The sequence below is a fragment of the Pogoniulus pusillus genome, chromosome 3 (assembly GCF_015220805.1).
Source record: "Pogoniulus pusillus isolate bPogPus1 chromosome 3, bPogPus1.pri, whole genome shotgun sequence".
Lineage (NCBI taxonomy): Eukaryota > Metazoa > Chordata > Aves > Piciformes > Lybiidae > Pogoniulus > Pogoniulus pusillus.
This window is the reverse complement of record NC_087266.1, coordinates 34,347,715-34,370,283: the sequence shown is the minus strand read 5'-3', so window position 1 is coordinate 34,370,283 and position 22,569 is coordinate 34,347,715. Positions and strand designations below refer to the sequence as shown.

The following is a 22,569-nucleotide window of genomic DNA, read 5'->3' as shown; positions in this document are numbered from 1 at the left end:
GCCCTGAGTCTCCTCCAGGCTGCACACCCCCAGCTCTCTCAGCCTCTCCTCACAGGGCTGTGTTCCAGGCCTCTCACCAGCTTCACTGCCCTTCTTTGAACATGTTCCACCACCTCAGCATCTCTCCTGAACTGAGGAACCCAGAACTGGACACAGGACTCTAGGTGTGGCCTGAGCAGTGTTGAGGACAGGGGCAGAATAACCTCCCTTGTCCTGCTGGCCACACTGTTCCTGATTCAGGCCAGGATGCCATTGGCTCTGTTGCCCACCTGGGCACACTGCTGGCTCATGTTCAGCTACTATCTACCATCACCCCTGGGTCCCTTTCTGCCTGGCTGCTCTCCAGCCACTCTGTCCCCAGCCTGTCCCCAGATGATACTACTCTATCACACTTCTCACTATTATCAATTTTTACATTTAAAACATTTCTAAACTGTGCCAATTTTTTTATTGATTTATCCTAACTCTTCTCTTCACCATGCAGTCCTACCACGTGAAATGCTGCTTGTGAAGTCAGATTTAATTTAGAAATCAAACTGGAGTAACGAGATTAAATAAAACTCAATTTCTTTAGAAAATGTTTACACTGTATGTTCAGCCCTAAAACTAATCTAGCAAATTGCTTCCCGGCTGCAATTCTGTATTTCATAGTTCATACCTTTATGTTTAATATGACATGATGGCAGTTTATATCAATACCTATTAATGTAGCATCAGATATTATGATACTGCAAACTGGGGGAACATAATGTTGGGAGATAGTTATTGCAGCTGAACTTCCGAACATGATACATATGAGATCTATTTAAGATGAGGGCATTTTGATGAGACAAACCAGCTGCATCTAATCAAATCTAAAGTGTTGACAAGGAGAAGAATGTGACCTACGGATTCTGTCTGAAGAGCTCTCGGTCCGTGCAGGAGAGCTGGACACGCTGCTGCTTCGATGAGAGGATGGATGGCTGCCAGGTCTTCGGCCCTCTTCAAGGGAAGGAGCAGGAGAAGGGCTGTCTGGGACACGTTCCTAGACCCCACAAAAGAAAAACAATTGCAAGAAAAAGTCAGTGTTAAACTGAAACTTTATTTCCAAACATCATTTCCCTACACTGCACCTCCATCTAAATTACAACCTATTCTACCCTCTGCTGAGGTAAGGATGGCACACTATTCTGAAATGAAACTTGGTAATTTTACAACCTCAGACCTTACGTTTCAGTATGCAATAGGAGTTCTGCTCATCCTGTCAGGCTTTTAAACTGTTCTGGGCTACTTACAAAAACAACGGTTTTGTCTGACTTTTGAGGAGATTCCCCCCCCCCCCCCCCCCCCCCCCCCCATTTCTCTCAGCACTGGAAATACAGTTTGGCTTAGTTTTTATCCTTATAGGAGCAGGAGCAATACACTTTTGTACATAAATACAGACCAGACACTGATGCTTCAGATTATGCTGAATTTTACTCCATATTTTAATTTCAAAGGGGTTTCTTAATTAATGAGATCTTATGGAACTGCTTATGGGTCATAAAGACAATACAAAATCTCCACTGAATCTGTACTAGTAATGTGGCTGATGAAAGTTCAAATGTCCATTTATATCCTGGAGCAAAAATCTGGAATGAAAAGAGTGTGGCCATATCACTACTTCAACATGAGCAAAAGCATCCATTTATGCTTCTCTATCCAAGAGAGTCTGGTGTGGTAGTGAGGAGGATCTATGATGCACTTCAATATGATGCACTTCAAGATGTTCCTTGACTTTGAAAACTAGAGCATAAGCATCGTGATGGTTTGAACTTCACTGCTGTCCTGTGACAGTTCTGTGAGAACATCATTGTGCATCTGACATTTACACAAAACTCTGACAGAAACAATGAAAATTCTCTATCTTTCCTCAGTTTCTTTTTTATTTCACAGAATCATAGAATCAAACAGGTTGGAAAAGACCTCCAAGATCATCCAGTCCAACCCAGCACCCAGACCTGGCCAATCAACTAGACCATGACACTAAGTGCCTCAGCCAGGCTTTGCTTGAACACCTCTGGGGACAGAGGTGCATCACAGCTCCCAATGCTGATAGCTCCCAAGACATTATGCCATTGCTAAAATATGTGAGAGATAGGTTGTTGTGATAAAATACTGATAAAAACAAACAGTTTCTGTAAAGGAAATACATTGGAAGGACTGAAAATTCTAGCCTAGAGGGGTTATGGCTGTTTGTTTTTTTCTTTTGATAGGTGAAATTTCACATTCTTCACACACTAAATTACTCTTGCTGCAAGTATTTTTCATTCACAGTACCAAGATTAATTTTCTCATCTTGAATACTGTGTTCAGTTTTGGGCTCCCCAGTTGAAGAAGGACAAGGATCTGGTGGAGAGGGTCCAGTGGAGGGCTACGAGGATAATGAGGGGACAGAAGGGCATGGCTTATGAGGAGAGGCTGAGAGGCTTGGGACTTTTTAGTCTGGAGAAGTGAAGACTGAGAGGGGATTTGATGAAAGTTTATAAGTATCTGAGGGCTGGCCAGGAGGGGGAGGGACAGGCTCTGCTCACTTGCTCCCTGGGATAGGACAAGGAGCAATGGGTGTAAATTGCAGCAAAAGAGGTTCTGCCTCAAAACAAGGGGGAACTTCTTTCCTGTAAGGGTCCCTGAGCACTGGCACAGGCTCCCCAGAGAGGTTGTGGAGTCTCCTTCTCTGGAGAATTTCGAGGCCTGTCTGGATGTGTTCCTGTGTGATATGTGTTAGATAGTATTGTCCTGCTCTGGCAGGGGCGGTTGGACTCGATCTCCTTGTCTCCCTTCCAGCCCCTAACATTCTGTGAGCCTGTGATTTATTCCTCTAGATGCTTTCTTCCAGAACTTAGCAACATGACCATCTACAGTAATCGATAGATAAATGCTTGCTAAACTTGAGATTCTGATAGGAAAAGGATTCAATGGGTTTATTGATGGAGTGGGAGAAGACATTTCAGAGCAATGTTTCAAGATATTTAAGTGGATTCCTCTTTAATAGTCTCGGGGTTTTAAGTAAAAAAAACATTGATGAGGATAGTTTAACTGCATCATAGCTCTAGGCTTATTATGATTTTGATTGTGTTTATATGTCCATGAACTGGGTATTCAAGAGGAGGATTATAATGCAGATGTTTTCAGAAGGTAGAAGATTTATTTCATTAGATTTAGGAGGATTTAAGCATGCACAGTGCACAGATTTGATATAAATTGGAACACGGTATATTTAATCATTCATTTAATATATAATTTCACTGTTTGGCATACAATGTATTGTTCTTAGAAGGGTTTCATTAAAATGAAATCCAGTGAGCACATAAGATTTGAATACAGAGCTGCAGAGTAAATTAATTTATTTAAACAGCTTAATTTGTTTATCCTATTTATTTATGTGTGCTTTTACAGCACGTATTATGAGACAGAGAGAGCAAAAAGAATGCACAGGACAAGAAAATATAATTACTGCACAAACAAAGCAGATAATGAGTTCTGTTCACATAGAATAAGACATAGCAGAGGACCTCTCTATATACTGACTTTACCAATTCATTTGTAAGATACATCATCCCTGGAGGTGTTTAAGGCCAGGCTAGATGAGATTGTGGCCAGGCTAATCTAGGGTAGGGTGTCCCTGGCCATGGCAGTGGGGTTGGAACTAGATGCTCCTTGTGGTCCCTTCCAACCCTGTTTGACTCTATGATTCTATATCCTTTAAAACCTCAAAAATATGGAATTTAACTAAGCAGAAATGAAAAACAAATTAATATGGTAACTCACTTTTTATATCTTTGCTTCATAAGACCATGATCAATAACACAGGCTACAACGATATTTTGTCTTTATCAAAACTACATGCAGTAACAAATGGAAATGCTAACAATAATAAACTGCTGGAAATGCTACTAATAGTAACTGTGCTGGAGTGTGTCCACAGTAGGGCCACAAGGATGCTCAGAGGGCTGGAGGAGCTCTGCTATGAGGACAGACTGAAAGAGTTTGCGCTGTTCAGTCTGCAGAAGAGGAGGCTCCCAGGTGACCTTCTTGTGGCCTTCCAGGATCTGAAGGAGGCCCACAAAAAGTTGGGGAGGGACTTTTCAGGTTCTCAGGGAGTGACAGGACTAGGGGGGATGGAGCAAAGCTGGAGGTGGGTAGGTTCAGGCTAGACGTGAGGAGGAAGTTGTTCAGCATGAGAGTGGTGAGAGGCTGGAATGGGTTGCCCAGGGAGGTGGTTGAGGGCCCATTGGTGGAGGTGTTTAAGGCCAGGCTGGATGAGGCTGTGTGCAGGCTGATTTAGGGTAGGGTGTCCCTGCCCATGGCAGGGGGGTTGGAACTGGATGATCCTTGTGGTCCCTTCCAACTCTGACTGATTCTATGATTCTAAACACTCTGCAGTTCTAAAAAGTCACAATGATAACCTGATTGTGCTGGATTCTCAATAAAAACCATCTTCCTTACTAGAGATTTTGTGTAGAAAAGATTATTTTTGTTCTATGGTGAGGCTGTTTGAGCTAGATTTCTAGCTCAAATGTAGGGGAGAGGTGAACATTCCAGGGATAGGCTATAGAATGGCAACAATGGGTAAGTTAATATAATTTCATCACAGCATCAAGGGCTTTATGTGTGGCAGCACAGCTTGGACCTTCCCCTTGCTGCTTCCTGCCGCTTCAGCTGTGCCTGCTGCTATCCTTCCCCAATGGTGTTTTAGCTGCTGCTGCTGCTTTTGCTATTTTGCCACTGCTTGACCTTATCTTCGTATAAGGTTATTATATTTCTCTAGTAGTTTATTGTTGCTGTTGTGGGAGGGCAATGGGCACAGCCACACAGATCAGTATGATCAGAGTGATGCCACATGGACTCCACACGATTCAGTGTCAATCTTACCAGAGAACTTTATTTTTTGTTCTGACTCCATTTATATAGTCTTCAGCATAGAGCACACATCTACACATTAGTATAATCTAGGCAAGAACAACCCAGTCTTTTACATACATCATGCCTTCTTCTTATCAACCAGATGCCCACTTATCCATCCTTTCCCCAGATAAGGTAACCTGCAGCTGTGGGAAACAAGGTCAGAGTGCTCAGTCTGCTTGTTATTATTCCTTCTCACATTGCATTCCCACAATTTCTCCTTATACTGCTAAACTATAAAAAATACAATTTCATTTCTCCCTAACTTTTCTCCAAGCAAAACCCATGTTGTGGTGAGTTTATTCTACTGGGGGAGGGATCCACCCTGACCTGGTACGTACAGTAAAATATTAACTTTACATGTAGACTTTTTTTCCCAACAAATTAAATAGGCAGAAATGCACTCAGTACTATAACAACTCAGATCGTCAGAGCTATTTTACCCCTTCTGCAAAATGCCACTTTTGTACAAGTCTGCACAACACAGTGAAGAAACAAAATTTACTGTTCTGATGCACACAACCAAAATCACCTAGGATACTGCCCACTGTCCAGGGTTTTCTTTCTAAAACTCATCTACTTGCAGGAGAAACTCAATTAAAGATATCTCTAGAGAATCTGGTGTTGGCTTGTACAGTAATTAGGTTCATTGTCTCCCAAAAAGCCAACAAACAAATACATAAATACCTGAGTGACTGCTTTGCTGGAATTAAGTAGAGGGTTCAGACTGAAATGAACACATCTGAATGTAAGTATCTAAACGCAGTTTTGACAAGAGCTAGAGATGAAACTTCAGAGATCTGTGTGATGGTTTGGGTGTTCCCTCCCCCCCGCTTTGGAAAATCACCCAGACTAGACTCAGTGGCTCTGGAAAATTGAGTCAAGCTTTATATTTACAGCTTAGCACAATATACAGCAGGTATTTACAACAGATACAGCTATAGACAGAAACAGACAAGTTAAAAGGTAATACAGAAACACAACAGCCCTCTCAGAAACCACAGTCCCCAGGAGGGGCTCTCAAACACCCTTCCACCTTCTTCCCACTCCTCAACCTTATCCAAGATCTTGCCTTATGCTTAAGGTAGTATGGAGTGTCAGCCAGGGGGGTTAGGAAGCAGGTGGATTTAGTCACAAAGACAAGCAGGTTAGGTTAGAGAGAGAAGTTCAGCCCAATGCCCAGAAAGCAGCTGTGTTATCTATGTTTTTTGTTCTTTTTCTTATACATCTCAGTAAGCCTATGAGTGAAGTAGACATCACTATTGCTTCCCTTTCACAGCCTGTAATCTAATTATTCTCACCAAAACATTCTAGCTAGCTTCAGACTAGCACAATCTGTATCTAGGATGCCACACAAAGGGGTCCTCTCCCTTTCAGTCAGTTGCAATACAGACTACAAAGTCAGTGAATCCTTCTCTAAAACCAAGTATCTACAGCTCCACGCAGCTACTCATATCTGAGCTGGTAGACAGTAGCTGAACATGAGCCAGCAGTGTGCCCAGGTGGGCAACAGAGCCAATGGCATCCTGGCCTGGATCAGGAACAGTGTGGCCAGCAGGACAAGGGAGGTTATTCTGCCCCTGTCCTCAACACTGGTCAGGCCACACCTAGAGTCCTGTGTCCAGTTCTGGGTTCCTCAATTCAAGAGAGATGTTCAGGTGGTGGAGCATGTTCAAAGAAGGGCAGTGAAGCTGGTGAGGGACCTGGAACACAGCCCTGTGAGGAGAGGCTGAGGGAGCTGGGGGTGTTTAGCCTGGAGAAGAGGAGGCTCAGCACAGACCTCATTGCTGTCTACAACTGCCTGAAGGGAGGATGTAGTCAGGTGAGGTTGGTATCTTCTCCCAGGCAACCAGTAATAAAACAAGGGGACACAGTCTTAAGTTGTGCTGGGGGAGGTCTAGGCTGGATGTTAGGAGGAAGTTCTTTCCAGAGAGAGTGATTGGCATTGGAATGGGTTGCCCAGGGAGGTGGTGGAGTTGCTGTGCCTGGAGGTGTTCAAGAAAAGCCTGGCTGAGGCACTTAGCACCATGGTCTAGCTGACTGGGTGCTAGGTTGGCCTGGCTGATTCTTGGAGGTCTCCTCCAACCTGGTTGATTCTATAATTCTATGATCTCTTGCCTATTTAGCCCTTCTGCACATATTTTTAGTCTCTGCTTTTTACTTTGTTTTAGTGTGCTTCTCCAAAAGACTCATCTATTAGACTTAGTCAACCTTTAATTCTAGGCATGGAGTGAGCTCTAGGCATGTAAGTAGGTAGAGGTATAACTCTTTAAAACTATCCAGTCATCTTCGTGCTCTTCTGTGCTGAAAAAAACTCCTTCAAGGTTGTTTGTGTTTTATGCCATTGAAGTGCAAAGGATAAAAAAACTTATTTTCAGTAGTTTAGGTAACTTCATATGGAGGAAAAGATATGTGACATATACTTTAGATTTGAAAAAAAAACAACAGCCTGCTTTTAATCAGGAATAGTTTATAATATCCTAACCTTTCTGGGAAGGCATGTGGCTGCTAAGCATTTTTTGTGGTAAATTTATAACAATCTCTTTCACGACGACCAAAACAAAGACTTCTTACTCTTCGGTTCCTTATTGATCTACTTTGAACTTGTGTCAGAAGTATTCCAGGAATGGGTTTCTCGTAAAATGGCACAGACTCATTTGGCATTGTATTATTTGGATGAGTGAAAGAAATTGATCAATTTGGTGTCTTTTTTATTCCTTGCAAAAGGGATGTTTAATTTTACAGTTTCACTTTTCCTCTAGTTTTAGACTAAATCGCTACACAATTGCAAACTCACAGTCCAGAGAGCTGAATTGAACTCATAATTATTTCCTAAACACCTCAACCACTGCTATAAAATTTGTTATCAAACTGAGCCAATGCTGTAAATTTTCATTTCTGTTTCCTTATTTGTGTACTATCCCTATCATTGCTAAAGATGTTACTAACTTCCCACTGATGTATGTCATCTTTCTCACCTTGTTCCTACACATACTTCTAATCCTAATTAAAATACATGAGTTCCAATGTTTTGCTTGGTCACTAACAATACTATTGTTTCAAATAGTTGATCTGTTTCCTATGAAGAACTCCTTGACATTGAGGGTCTATAGTAATGTCATTGGAATACAAGCATAGGTAAGGGCACTGCAGCTCTCTAAGTTGAAAGTTTTGTATGTGGTAGGTGCATTTTTGGAGGCGATAAATGTCAAATTCTTAAATGCTTAGGATTTGTTATTTGGATCAATTTGCACCAAGATAAGGGATGCTTGAAATTTGGCCCTCAAGAATATATTGAATCATAGAATCACAGAATCATGGAAGAGACCTTCAAGCTCATCCAGTCCAACCTAGCACCCAGCCCTGGCCAGTCAACTAGACCATAGCATTAAATGCCTCAGCCAGGCTTCGCTTGAACACCTCCAGGGACGGTGACTCCACCACCTCCCTGAGCAGCCCATTCCAATGCCAACCACTTTCTCTGGAAAGAACTTCCTCCTAACATCCAGCCTAGACCTCCTCCACCACAACTTGAGACTGTGTCCTGTTGTTCCTCTTGCTGGTTTCCTGGGAGAAGAGACCAACCTCCACCTGGCTACAGCCTCCCTTCAGGTAGTTGTAGACAGCAATGAGGTCAGCCCTGAGCCTCCTCTTCTCCAGGCTAAACACCCCCAGATCCCTCAGCCTCTCCTCACAGGGCTGTGCTCCAGGCCTCTCACCAGCTTCGTTCCCTTCTCTGGACACATTCCAGTATCTCAACATCTCTCTTGAATTGAGAACCCCAGAACTGGCTTGCTCATTCTCCTTTAAGAGCACGTTTCCTTTCAAGTCCACCACCACTCTGACATTAGACATTAAAATGCACTCTTTCTGTGGCTATTGTTTGTACTTTTTTGGCAACAATTAGAGGTGAAAAAGATAGAAACATTAAATTACTATAAGAACACACATTGCCAAAGAAGAAGTGAAGCAGCATCTTTTAGCTACCTCACCAAATTAGATACATAGATACAGATATACATAAAACATTATAAACAAATACACAACACAATCAATAATGTGGTAAATTCAGAAAATTAGCAAAATTTAGTCTCTTGTATTTAATATTCAGTGGAAAACTACAGCACCATCAATCACTTTTTCTGGTGGAAGTATTTATTTCTTCCCCTCTATTAATTCATTCTATGAGTATTAGTAACACCACATGGACAAACTGCCATTTTTGATTATGGCACGTTGCTCTGTTCTAACTTGTACAACGAAGGATTTTCTCCAGTTGCTATTAATATGAAGTATGTGCTTTATACTTTCATATTATCTTTTTGCTGAGTGAAAAAAAAATGATGTGGTGAAACTGCTAACAAGCTAAGCCTCTGAAACCATGGGTAGGCGATGAAAGCCACCTCATGTCTAAAGCATCCCTAGGTCACAGCTGTCACGCTCACTGCAATTCATTGCTGTCACAATCTGCTGTCCCTGCTTGTTGTTGCTCTCCTCTTATTCATCCAACTCATATATCTAAACATTCCATTACAAAAAGACATCTAATGTTCATCTCATGTTCAGAAGGGCACAACACTCTTCTGAAATATAATTCTGAAGATTTTAGAGCTCAGAGTTCACTGCCAAATCTAAGGTGTTGCTTTGTAAAGCTTCCCTTACAATTTTGTCTTTGTCTCATCTCCTGAACATAGCAGAATTAAATGTTTGGTTAGTACATTATCTCAGCTTTATTCCAACTTCTTATCATGAAGAAATGAAATATTGCCCAGTAACAGAAAGGCATTTGAAGCTTTGTGAGTTTAAAGATAACAGCACTAACTGTGAACTCAGTGAATTGGAAGGAAAGGTCAGCAAGTCATCTACTGTGGCACTGTTCACAAAGGCAATTCCTCTATCCAATGAAGCAGATTGTTTATAATAGGAAGACTCAGATTTTTCTAAGACTTAATTTTGTTCTCTGTTACATAATTAGATAAGATTATTATTATTGATTTACTTTTCAGAGTAGAAATTTCCCATATGTCTTCAAACTTCCAAGCAGAGTTTAAACCTGCAAACATCTTGTACTCTGATTTCAAATTTATGCATTTCAGGTTATGACTATGAACTTCAGGATGAGAGATCCATAATTTTTTCAAACCAACTTGTGGAAACACTGATTTAAGTAAAATCAGGGTTAAAAAAATGAACCAGAAGATAACAAAAAAAAAAAAAAAAAAAAAAAAAAAACAGAACTCAAATCTCAAAAGGGTAAAAATAAAAATCATAAAGGAAGCTATGACTCTAATAACAGTTTTGCAACAGAGAGCAATTGCACTATTTATCCATTCCAGTAAAAATAAAGAAAAGGGAGGTTTGACCTTCTCACTTACATCTATTCTCTAAGATATTTCTTTTGATTGCAGCGTTATTATTCATAAACTTTACATTGCTAGTGCAAGGTTCAAAAAGTAGGCTGATTATAGTTTTCTGCTCAACTACACAGTGCATATAATGCAATGGACACCAAAATCACAGCCTCTGACTATGCCTAGTGAGCAACAGGTAAATTGCCAGTGACATTATGTCCACGTTCATAGTAAGAAAATCCTCATAACAATGATCTCATGCATTCATGTTACTGGGGTTTATGTTTCAGTCCTGTACAGTTAAAAATAGGAACATGATTACTTGGTCACGTTATCTGTATCTGCATGACCATATTTATCTGCCATAGACAAAAACAGGGGACACAAATCAAGGCATAAGTCGTACCACAAAGGGGATGAAAGAAAGAGTAGGAAAGTCCTGCAGAGTAAGCTCCTTAGACCTTACTGTATTATAGAATCATAGAATCAGTCAGGGTTGGAAGGGACCACAAGGATCATCTAGTTCCAACCTCCCTGCCATGGGCAAGGACACCCTACCCTAGAGCAGCCTCGACACAGCCTCATCCAGCCTGGCCTTAAACACCTCCAGCGATGGGGCCTCAACCACCTTCCTGGGCAACCCATTCCAGCCTCTCACCACTCTCATGCTGAACAACTTCCTCCTCACCTCCACTATGAATCTCCCCATCTCCAGCTTTGCTCCACTCCCCCTAGTCCTGTCCTTCCCTGACATCCTGAAAAGTCCTTCCTCATCTTTTTTGTAGGCCCCCTTCAGATCCAGGAAGGCCGCAGTAAGGTCACTTGGGAGCCTCCTCTTCTCCAGACTGAACAGCCCCAACTCTATTGAAGTAACTATGTGTATCAAGACCTTACATTTAGAAGTGAGTTTTGGATAGCAAAATTAACACTTGTGTTTATCTATTACGTGCAGTACAAATGTATTATGGGCAATGTGTCACAGGCATTGGCCAAAGAAGACAGAGCAGCACTTAGGTAGCATTTCCTTCAGTTTCTACCCAAATGCCCAAAAAAATCCCCAAACTAATGATGCAAACTTTAACAAACTTCCATATCATCCTACAGTCAACATGCTTTTCTAATGGGAACTTAGTTTAATTTGGCCCTTTAAAACCATTTCACTGGTTTTCCTCAGTTTGTCCACATCTTTTCAATTGATGGTTATCCACAAGCAAGGTGGGAACATGAAACCTGGGTTGCTAAATAGCTTGCATGTGACATTATGCAAAGAGATGCACAAAAAACTGGCAGCTATAATGATTTTAGTAGCATGAATATGGGACAGTTGCATTTTCAGAAGTGACAGAGATAAATAGTATAGATTATTAATGCAAGCAAATGCTTTTGGAAAAGAACAACAACAAAAAGAAAAGGGCAATTTTTCCAGTTGCAAAGTGATGCTAAAATGTTTCAGAGAACTAAAACTGGTAGGTACTCTTACAATGTTCAACTAGGTTATAGGGACATTACCTTTCCAAATAGATGAGCTACAAGGATGAACAGGTTAAGAAGTTAAGGAATTCTGGGATAAGGAAAATTTTCTGGTATGGCACTGCCTGTGGTTAAAGTATTACACGTAGTTACATAATGATGGAGTCTTCCTTTCAGAGCTCATATTTTAAAGCCTGCTAAACAAAGTTAGATCAAACGAGTCAGAAGTAGTTTAACTCCAGCAAAAGGTCCAGCAATGTTCCTATAACAGGGTGAGACACTGTGAACACATCAGGACCCAATTTCCACAAAAGGAAACCTTTATGGCATAGCCTAGGAGCTATGTTGTACTTCAAACATACCTGACTTTGGTAACTGGAGACAAGGATCAGGTGTCACATCGGAGTATGTTCCCACAGACATATTTAAATGCAGGCCACAGTAACTTAACTTTAACAGCTAGAACTAGCTTGTAAATCAACTTTACAAGCTGCGAGTCAGCTTGCCAAAGTTTAGAAACAGAAGGTTACAAAATGCTCGTGAAGGTCAAATTTTGTACTCTTACATATGAAATCAAAATAGCTCATAGAAAATAAAAGCAGGGAAAACAGGAGGTAAAATAGTGAAAACAAAGTTTTGTTGCCCTATTAACTCAGAGTTGTCAGGTGTCATTTAGCATGTGCTCCATCTCAACCTTAATTTTTTAGATAGCTCTGTAACACCAGTGGCCGTGGTTCCAATTAAGAAAATAAATTCTGTGGTTTTAGAGAACTTTATTATCATCTAACTCCTAGTATACACTGAAACAGTGAAAAGAAAACAAAGTAAAGGTGCAAAATTCACCATGTAATCAAGCAGTTAGTGGGAAGCAAAGTATTTATCCTCTAGAGATACGGGCAAGATTGAAGTTAGGATGGAATCTAGCCTGGCTGACGAAGCACCTGAACAATTCTTCTCAAATCAATGTCATAGAATCATAGAATTGTAGAATTGACCAGGTTGGAAGGGACCTCCAAGATCATCCAGTCCAACCTATCACTGAACCCTGTCCAACCAACTAGACCATGGCACTAAGTACCTCAGCCAGGCTTTTCTTCAACACCTCCAGGGATGGCGACTCCACCACCTTCCTGGGCAGCCCATTCCAATCCAAACACTCTCTCTGGAAACAACTTCCTCCTAATATCCAGCCTATGCCTCCCCTGGTACAACTTGAGACTGTATGTCTTAAATTCTCATGTCATTAAAGGTGAAAAAAGGATGCCACAGTATGTCTAATATTTGAAAATGCAGGTACAAATTAGGTCACTGGCCTGTATTTTTCTAGGTCAACAGTAATATATATTTGTTAACTTTTAACTGCATGTTTCTTTATGATTCTGGGTTTACATTAAGGAGGACAGGATTACAAGCATGTTGAAAGCCTCCATAAAATTAAGACCTCTCCACTGCTTAAATCATCATGAACTTAAAAAGTTTTGCAACTATTCATTTAAAGGTCCAGGAGATTGCAACTTCTTCCACTTTTTGTCAAAGGAATTGCATTAATGGACATGCTTCCAACATAGCCCTAAAATACCAAATAGCCTTGCCTTCGCATGTCTAACACACGAACGTTACATATAAGCACAAAAAAGAAGTGTGAAAAGAATCACAGAATCACAGAACCTGAGAGGTTGGAAGGGACCTCCAGAGATCATCGAGTCCAACCCCCCTGCCAAGGCAGGATCCTTTCCATCCTGCATTCTGCTTATTCCTGGATTTGATTCTTTCCTGCACAGAAGCCTCATCAGACAGAGCCCTCCATCTATGGTGAGTCTGTGGATGAAAACAGTACAGACATCAAGAACCTTGATGATCTGTGAGGTCTCTTCCAACCTTGGTGATACTGTGATACTGTAACCTGGAGGAGGTTAGTGCCAGGGGCCAGTTCTTCAGCCATGGACATCAGGTAGAAAGCAGAAGTTGTGGTTGGGGTGGGCCAGATGGGAAGTCTCCAGCACTGCTGCCAGGCAAAGTGCAATAGGAATGCTTGAAAAGAAGTGTGGCCAGCAGATCCAGAGAGGTGATTCTGTCACTCTTCTCCATTGATACTTTGCCTGGAGTACTGTGTCCAGCTCTGGAGTCCCCAGTACAAGAAAGATGTGGACAGAGATTATCAGAGAGCTGGAGCACCCTTCTTGTCATGACGATCTGAGAGAGCTAGGGTTGCTCAGCTTGGAGAAGAGAAGGTTTCAGGGAGACCTTAGAGCAGCATTTCAATATCTAAAGTGGACCTACAGGAAGGCTGGGGAGAGATTGTTCAGAAGAGGTTGCAGTGATAGGAAGAGGGGCAATGGTATGAAGCTGGAGCAGGACAGATTTAGGCCGGATATCAGAAGAAGTTCTTTGCAATGATGGCGGTGAAATACCAGAATAAGTTTCCCAGAGATGTGGTAAAGGACCCAGCCTTGGAGACATTCAAGGTCAGATTTGATGGATCCCCAAACAACCTGCTCTAGCTAAAGAGGTCCCTGCTCACTGCAGGGAGGTTGGACAAGATGACCTCTGAGGGTGCCTTCCAACCTGATGCATTCTAAAAGATTATGTACTCTATGTATACTATTCCCTAGAACTAAAGAACGGTAACATGCAAAATGTAGACACCTAAATGTCAAAGGAGATTATAAATATCTAGTGGTATGGGAGAAAGCCTATAAACATAAAGAGATATCATCTTCAGTCAGAGGACTCCACACCTCTACTAAATACCTCTATAACTTGATTAATATAGTTACAGGCAGCAAACAAACTCAAATGGTTAGTCAGTTTCAGATATCAGATATTTTTGAGAGATCAGGAGCAGTGTGGCCAGTAGGACAAGGGAGGTTATTCTGTCCCTGAACTCAACACTGGTCAGGCCACACCTGGAGTCCTGTGTCCAGTTCTGGGCCCCTCAATTCAAGAGAGATGTTGAGGTGCTGGAACATGTTCAAAGAAGGGCAATGAAACTGGTGATGGGCCTGGAACACAGCCCTATGAGGAGAGGCTGAGGGAGCTGGGGGTGTGCAGCCTGGAGAAGAGGAGGCTCAGGAGTGACCTCATTGCTGTCTACAACTACCTGAAGGGAGGCTGTAGCCAGGTGGGGGTTGATCTCTACCAGGCAACCAGCAACAGAACAAGAGGACACAGTCTCCAGTTGTGTTGGGGGAAGTCTAGGCTGGATGTTAGGAGGAAGTTCTTCACAGAGAGCATGAATGGCATTGGAATGGGCTGCCCAGGGAGGTGCTGGAGTTGCTGTCCCTGGAGGTGTTCAAGCAAAGCCTGAATGAGGCACTTAGTGCCATGGTCTAATAGACTGGATAGGGCTGGATGCTAGGTTGGACTGGATGATCTTCGAGGTTTCTTCCAGCCTGGTTGATTCTATGATTCTGTTCTATGATCTCTCTGGCCTGCACGTTAGTTGGTCTGTTCTGTGAAAGTTGATTCTATTCTGTTCTGGGATTTGACAATTTAGGTTCTGCACAGGTGAAGTATCAAGTCTTTCAGCTTTCTTCAGATAATTTGTACTTTTTCATTTCAAATGCTTAAAAGCTGGAAGAACAACCTCTTCTAATTTAAGAAAGGAGTAACTGCTGCCTTGTCATCTTGACCAGTGCCACAAATTACAGATGATGAAATATGAGAAATGGTGTCGTTGTGCATTCTGTATGCAAATGTTTCAACTTAAGCACTGCTTTGATACAGACTTAGAGGAGGGAAGGAGAACTAAGATAACACTGGCCATCAGCAGCCTACTGTGCTGCCAGAGCTGCTGGGTGTCTCATATGTACTGACTTTATGACTTACCTTATAACATTTGACACCTGTTCACTTTTGTATTCATGACAGTTGTGAGCACGTTAGAACATTCTGCATTGGGTTTGTTTTATTCTTAATATATTTACCTTAATAACAGACGTCTCAACTCTGGATGGAGGACTCTGCACTTGTGCTGCTGCTGCCATGTTGGCGATAGTACTAAGGTGATTCATCTGGCTCATTGCCATTGTGACAGATGCTGGAGGTAGGCTCACGGGAATTAATGGGTGGGGCATCATCATAAAAGGAAGTTCCAATCCTAGTGGAGAAAAAAAAAAGGGGGGGGGAAATAGGTTTATGTATCTCTTCAAAACACTTTTTTGTTTTTCTCCTGATGGACAATAACCAAGTGATGGGTGACGAGATGGTTCGTGTTGCAGGACAAAGCACCTCTATGTCAGTTCTCTTCTGGGATATGCATAGGTAAACCACGGAGAGTTTCTAGCCACAAGGAGAGGCTTCTAGACCTCTTGGTTTGCTCACAGCATGTTAACATATGATATCATTGATAAGCAATGGCTGGTTATTATCTTTTTTAATATCTGCTGTAAGGAGCCTTAGCAATGCATTATCATGCCACTGATGCAGCTATTTTAAGTATCGATTTTATTGCATATGTATTTGCTCTTTATTGTCTCCGCTTCCCTCGCTTAATACTTTGAAGGAAGTGTTCTGATATTCCCCACATATTTATTTTTATAGCCTTTTTATATAAACACAAAATAAAGACAGGAACTGGAAAACTGCTGATGTTAGTGCTGAAAGATGTCAACCCGTACCATTTGGCAGAAGGTGGTTCTGTTGAAGAGGGTTGAGAGGATGGCTAACTGGAACATTATGCTGTCCAGGCAAGTTGGGGTGGTTAACAGAGGCCTGTGATCCTTGGGTGGGGGGAGATTGAAGTTTTTCTTTATCCCAAGAACCATCACTGCTGCCTGTGGGGAATGAATATATATTATTTGGATGAAGGAAGACTCCAATTTTCAATGTCTGAATTTGCATGGAAGGCCACCACTCTAACCATTTTTGCAAGTGGCAATGTTTTTAATGGTTGGTTGGTTTGTTTTCATATTTAGGTTGGGGGAAGAACTCTCAGCTGGTTGGGTTTTTTTGCCACCCTCTGAAAAAAGATATGCAAAGATAACATTTTTAAGTCAAGAGTTAGAATGCAAACCTGAAAGTGTTATAGTCATGTTCATTCACATGAAGTTTATATTTGATGCATATTTCACAGACACTTTTGCCATTGCTAGCAAGTAAAACCATATATGGCATTTGATTTACTCATGAGACAATTTTGCCTGCAAAATGTCTGAAAAATGAATATTGCCTGTTATGCTAACAAAAATTCAAACCAGTTATATTTCTTTCTGCATTTCTGAATAAATAAACATTATAGAAAGCAAGTAAAAAAAAAATCTACTGAGGGCATGTGATGGTTTGGGTATTACCTGCCCCCTCACACTTAAGAAAATCACCCAGGCTAGACTCAGTGGCTGGAAATTAAAGAATGAAGCTTTATATGAACAGCTTATCACAAGATACAAGCAGATATTTACAATATATACAGAAATAAGCAAGTTAAAAAGTAAAACAGAAACACAACACCCCACCCAGAAACCAGTCCTCAGGGTTTGGGGCTCCAAATCACCCTTCTTCCCTTGAATGGGAAACACAGCTATGTGCCCCAGAGAGCATTCAAAACTTGCTGCACATGTTTGCATTTTGTGCAGCCAAACTGGTTATTTTCCCAGAGAGAATAGGGATGTAACTGCTGTGTGGCTTTACTATCAAATTTACTTAAGACTGACTATTAATCTGGTTCTTAATAAGAACTGAATTTTGATAATTTAGCCTTGTTTTTTATTAAGTTCCTGACTAAAAGAATCAATGAGTAAAAATCTGAAGAGTAATGCTGTGATGGCTTGGGTGTTACCCCACTCTTATAAAGTCACCCAGACTAGACTCAACCAAGCTGGAAATTAAAGAATGAAGCTTTATATTTACAGCTTAGCACAATATACAAGCAGATATTTACAATAGATACAGCTATAGACAGAAATATGCAAGTTAAAAAGTAATATAGGAACACAACAGCCCTCCCAGAAACCTGAGTCCCTAGGAGGGGCTCCCAACCACCCTTCCACCTCCTTTCCCCAGACTTTGCCTTATGTTCAAGGTGAGTTTGGAGAATTGCCAAGGGGCGGTTAGGAAGCAGATGGATTACTCAGGCAGCAAGTTAGAGAGAGAGGTGCATGGATCCAGAACCAGAGAGAGCAACTCTGTTATTTGTATTTATGTTCTCATTTTTATACATCTCAGCCAGACTATGAGTGCAGCAGACATCACCATTTTTTTTCCTTCTCACAGCCTATAATCTAATTCCTCTCACTAAAATATCGCAGCTAGGCTCAAAGTAGCACAGGGCACCAGCATGAATGCATATGTGACTATCTGATAATTCTGTCATGGGCTTTTTTTGTTTGGTTGTTTTTTTATTAATCAAAATATAAGGCATTATTAATTGATCCCTACAGTCTTCTGGTAGCAGAAGGGACTAACAGGGAAGGATGTGAGCAAATAAGTGTTGAGATAAGTAATAATACAGATATTTAAGAAATAACTTTTTTCCACTGTTGCAGGCATTCTTGTAAAAAATACCCAGAAGGACACAATTAAAGGACAATACTAAAAAAAACTTCTAACATTATTGATTTGTACATTTAGGAAGTTTTGAATCTTCTGACAGCTTATTTTTTTTCATGGTGCATATTTATGTGTAGTGCTGAGACTGAGCATCTGCATTGTTTATGCACGCAGAGTAATCTATATGCTCATGATATAAGTTTATTTACCATATAAAATCAATACACTGTGTTGGAATATATTACTAAATATGTATATATGCATGCATTCTCAGCAGTATTAATTTGCCCATCAGCAATATCTAATTGTTTCCTTTTTCAGACAGAGCAGTTTCAACCTTCTGACTGTTGATCTGTTGGCAGGTAGGAGAGCCCTGCAGAGGGACCTAGATAGGCTGGACGGGTGGGCAGAGGCCAATGGGATGAGATTGAACAAGGCCAAGTGCAGGGTCCTGCATTTTGGCCACAACAACCCGAAGCAGCGCTACAGGCTGGGGACAGAGTTCCTGGAGAGCAGCCAGGAAGAAAGGGACCTGGGGGTACTAATAGATAGTAAGCTGAAGATGAGCCAGCAGGGTGCCCAGGTGGCCAACAGAGCCAATGGCATCCTGGCCTGCATCAGGAACAGTGTGGCCAGTAGGTCAAGGGAGGTTATTCTGCCCCTGGACTCAACACTGGTCAGACCACACATTGAGTACTGTGTCCAGTTCTGGATTCCTCAATTCAAGAGAGATGTTGAGGTGCTGGAAGGTGTCCAGAGAAGGGTAACAAAGCTGGTGAGAGGCCTGGAACACAAACCCTATGACAAGAGGCTGAGGGAGCTGGAGGTGTTTAGCCTGGAGAAGAGGAGGCTCAGGGCAGACCTCGTTGCTGTCTACAACTACCTGAAGGGAGGTTGTAGCCAGGTGGGGATGGCCTCTTCTCCCAGGCATCCAGCAACAGAACAAGGGGACACAGTCTCAAGTTGTGCAATCAGGGGAAGTACAGGCTGGATGTTAGGAGGAATTTCTTCACAGAGAGAGTGATTGGCATTGGAATGGGCTGCCCAGGGAGGTGGTGGAGGCACTGTCCCTGGAGGTGTTCAAGAAAAGACTGGATGAGGCACTTAGTGCCATGGTCTAGTTGACTGGATAGGTCTGGGTGCTAGGTTGGACTGGATGATCTTGGAGGTCTCTTCCAACCTGGTTGATTCTATGACTCTATGATTCATGGGAATTTCTCTCAATAAGGATTTTGAGATAATATCGGTCAAGACCTATTTGATCTATAACTACTTTCTGTTTAGCATTAGGGATTACACCAAAGTACATTTTCATTCTTCTTCTATATACATCTTATTATTTCATGAACAGCAGGGTCTGAAAAACAACAGGACTGCTATCACTTCCTCTTTACTTCAGTAGAAATGGGTTTAGCACATCAACCTTCACAATTTTCAGCACCACTTTCATGGAACAGAAGAAGCACAGAAGTTTGTAGAAATCCAATTTAATTTCTCTAGATCTATTAAAAATCTGATTGTAAAAGCTGTACACCACAGTTGATAATGAAAAATACTCTGTTATTGTCATGATTTCCTTTCCCTAGTTACTTCACAAAGACAGTTAAAGCTCAATATAAATTCTAACTCATTAGCTCAACACTGTCTCAATCCCAGTGTAAATTGTTCAGAAGTAGGTAATGAAAATTCAATTCAAACTGTCCTGCAATCAAACGAAGCAATTTTATTAAGCAATGAGAAGAATCTATTACATGAGGTCTTTTTATTATTTTACAAGAGATCCTCACAACCTTTATGCAGTGTACACAGTTGCGCTGGTTAATACATGATCTGAATCTCATCACCCCAGGTAAGGGAAGATGTGTTCTTAGATTTTGAGAAGTCAGACTGTCACAAAACCAGGAACCTACATTCAAACACATACGTAACTGAAAGAGCTAAATCTTAGCTGGAAAAAAAAACCTACTTTCTTTCCTTTTAAGGAAGGCATGGCTTCACCAGTGAAGAGTAGAGAAGCAATCATTTCCCTAGTCCTGCCAACCACACTCTTTCTCCTACAAGTTAAAATGCTGTTTGCCATGCTGGAGGGAAATGATGCCATCCAGAGGCACCTGGACAGGCCAGAGAGGTGGGCACAAGCCAACATCATGAGGTTCAACAAGACCAAGGGTAAGGTCCTGCATCTGGGTCAGGGCAATGCCAAGAATAAATACAGGCTGGGCAGTGACTGGCTGGAGAGCAGCCCTGAGGAGAGGGACCTGGGGGTGATGGTGGATGAGAAGCTCAACAGGAGCCAGCAGTGTGCATTTCCAGCCCAGAAAGCCAACCAGATACTGGGCTGCAGCAGAAGTGTGGCCAGCAGGGAGAGGGAGGTGATTCTCCCCCTCTGCTCCACTCTGCTGAGACCCCACCTGGAGTACTGCATCCAGTTCTGCAGACTCATTACAAGAAGGTTGTGGACATGCTGTAGCATGTCCAGAGAAGGGCCACGAGGATGCTCAGAGGGCTGGAGCAGCTCTGCTATGAGGACAGACTGAAAGAGTTGGGGCTGTTCAGCCTGTGGAAGAGGAGGCTCCCAGGTGACCTTACTGTGGCCTTCCAGGATCTGAAGGGGGCCTACAAAAAGGCTGGGGAGAGACTCTTCAGGATATCAGGGAGTGACAGGACTAGGGGGAATGGAGCAAAGCTGGAGGTGGCTGGAGGTGGTTCGGAGTGGCTGTCAGGAGGAAGTTGTTCAGCATGAGAGTGGTGAGAGCATGGCATGGGTTGTCCAGGCAGGTGGTTGAGGCCCCATGCCTGAAGGTGTTTAAAGCCTGACTGGATAAGGCTATGGCCAGCCTGATCTAGGGTGGGGTGTCCTGGCCCATGGCCGGGGATTTGGAGCTAGATGACCCTTGTGGTCCCTTCCAACCCTGACTGATTCTATGATTCATGTTCATGTGGGCACACTGATGGTTCACATTCATCCATCAATCAACCAATACTCCCAGGTCCTTTTCTGCTAGGCAGATTTGCAGTTCTGTAGCAGGTCACTAATCATTTCCCCTTAAATTACAGGGGCTTCATTCCCCTCCCCAACCCCATATTGCAGCTCACCAGGCTGGGTACCCTAAGAACAACTAATCTTACTGCTAAAGACTGAGGAAAAGAAGGCATTGACAACCTCAGCCTTTTCCTTATCCTTTTCCACTATGTTACACCCCACAACTAATAAAGAGTGGAGATTCTCTTTAGTTCCTCTTTTGCTGTTAATGTATTTATAGAAACATTTTTCATTGTGATTTCTGGTAGTAGCTAGATAAAGTGCTAATTGCACTTTAGTCCTTGTAATTTTCTCTGCACACAACATCATGACATCCTTGTAGTCCTTCTGAATTGCCTGCCTCTTCCTTCAAAGGTCATAAACTCTCCTTTTTTTTTTCCCCTGAGTTCCAGACAAAGCTCTGTTTGGCCAGGCCCAGTATTCTTGCTCAACAGCTTGTCTTTTGGGACACTGGGACAGTCTACCCCTGTACCTAGAAGATTTCCTCCTTGGAGAATGTCCAGCCTTCCTGGACTGGTTTGTCATTCAGGACTGTCTTGGAAAGAACTCTGTCAATCAGGCTCCTAAAGAGGCCACACTCAGTCCTCAAAAAGTCCTAAGTAGCAGTTCTCCTGACACCCCTCCTAACTTCTCAAATATTTTTAAAAAAACATCATTTTTGTGGTCATTGTGCCCAAGACAACCTCCAACCATCACATCATCCACAAACTGTTCACATACAAGTAGTCCAGTCAGGCACGTTCCTTAGTTGGCTCCCTCACCAGCTGCATTGAGAAGTTATCTTCCACAGACTCCAAGAACCTCCTTTCTGCTGCATTGTATTTCCAGCAGACATCTGGTAATTTCAAGTTCCCCACTAGAACAGAGGCTAGCAATTGCTAGACTTCTCCCAGGTGCTTACAGAATATCTAATCTGTCTCTTCATCCTAGCTGAGTCCTCTGTTAGATACCCCAACCATGATATCAGCTTGTTGGCCTTCTCCCAGATCCTTACCTGTAAACACTCAACCCTGCTGTCACCATCATTAAGCTCTAGACAATCCAAACACTAACTAACACACTGGTCCACTCCACTGTCTCTTCTTCTTTGCCTATCCTTTCTGAAGAGTTTGTAGCCATCCAATGCAGCACTCCAGTTATGCAAATCATCCCATTACGTTTCCATGATAGCAACTATATCACAGTTTTCCATCTATACAATGGCTTCCAGCTCCTCCTGTTTGCTGCCCATGCTGCATGTACTGGTCTGGATGAGCTTCATCTGGGCTACTAATTCAGCCTTTTCAGGTGGAGAAG

General features: G+C 42.2%; 1 protein-coding gene across 5 annotated transcripts in view; it reads right to left on the bottom strand.

The window, feature by feature from the left end:
* DACH1 (dachshund family transcription factor 1) overlaps positions 1 to 22,569 on the bottom strand; it is a 485,713-nt gene that overhangs the window by 139,658 nt on the left and 323,486 nt on the right. For 4 of the 5 annotated variants that reach the window (XM_064174173.1, XM_064174154.1, XM_064174180.1 and 1 more), the window contains exons 4-5: positions 15,671 to 15,843; positions 889 to 1,024 (exon numbers count right to left, since the gene is read on the bottom strand). In XM_064174173.1, the coding sequence (XP_064030243.1) occupies positions 889 to 1,024; positions 15,671 to 15,843 (309 nt within the window). Of the gene's footprint in view, positions 1 to 888; positions 1,025 to 15,670; positions 15,844 to 16,363; positions 16,520 to 22,569 lie in introns of all 5 variants that reach the window. The other variant, XM_064174189.1, reaches the window with a different exon arrangement.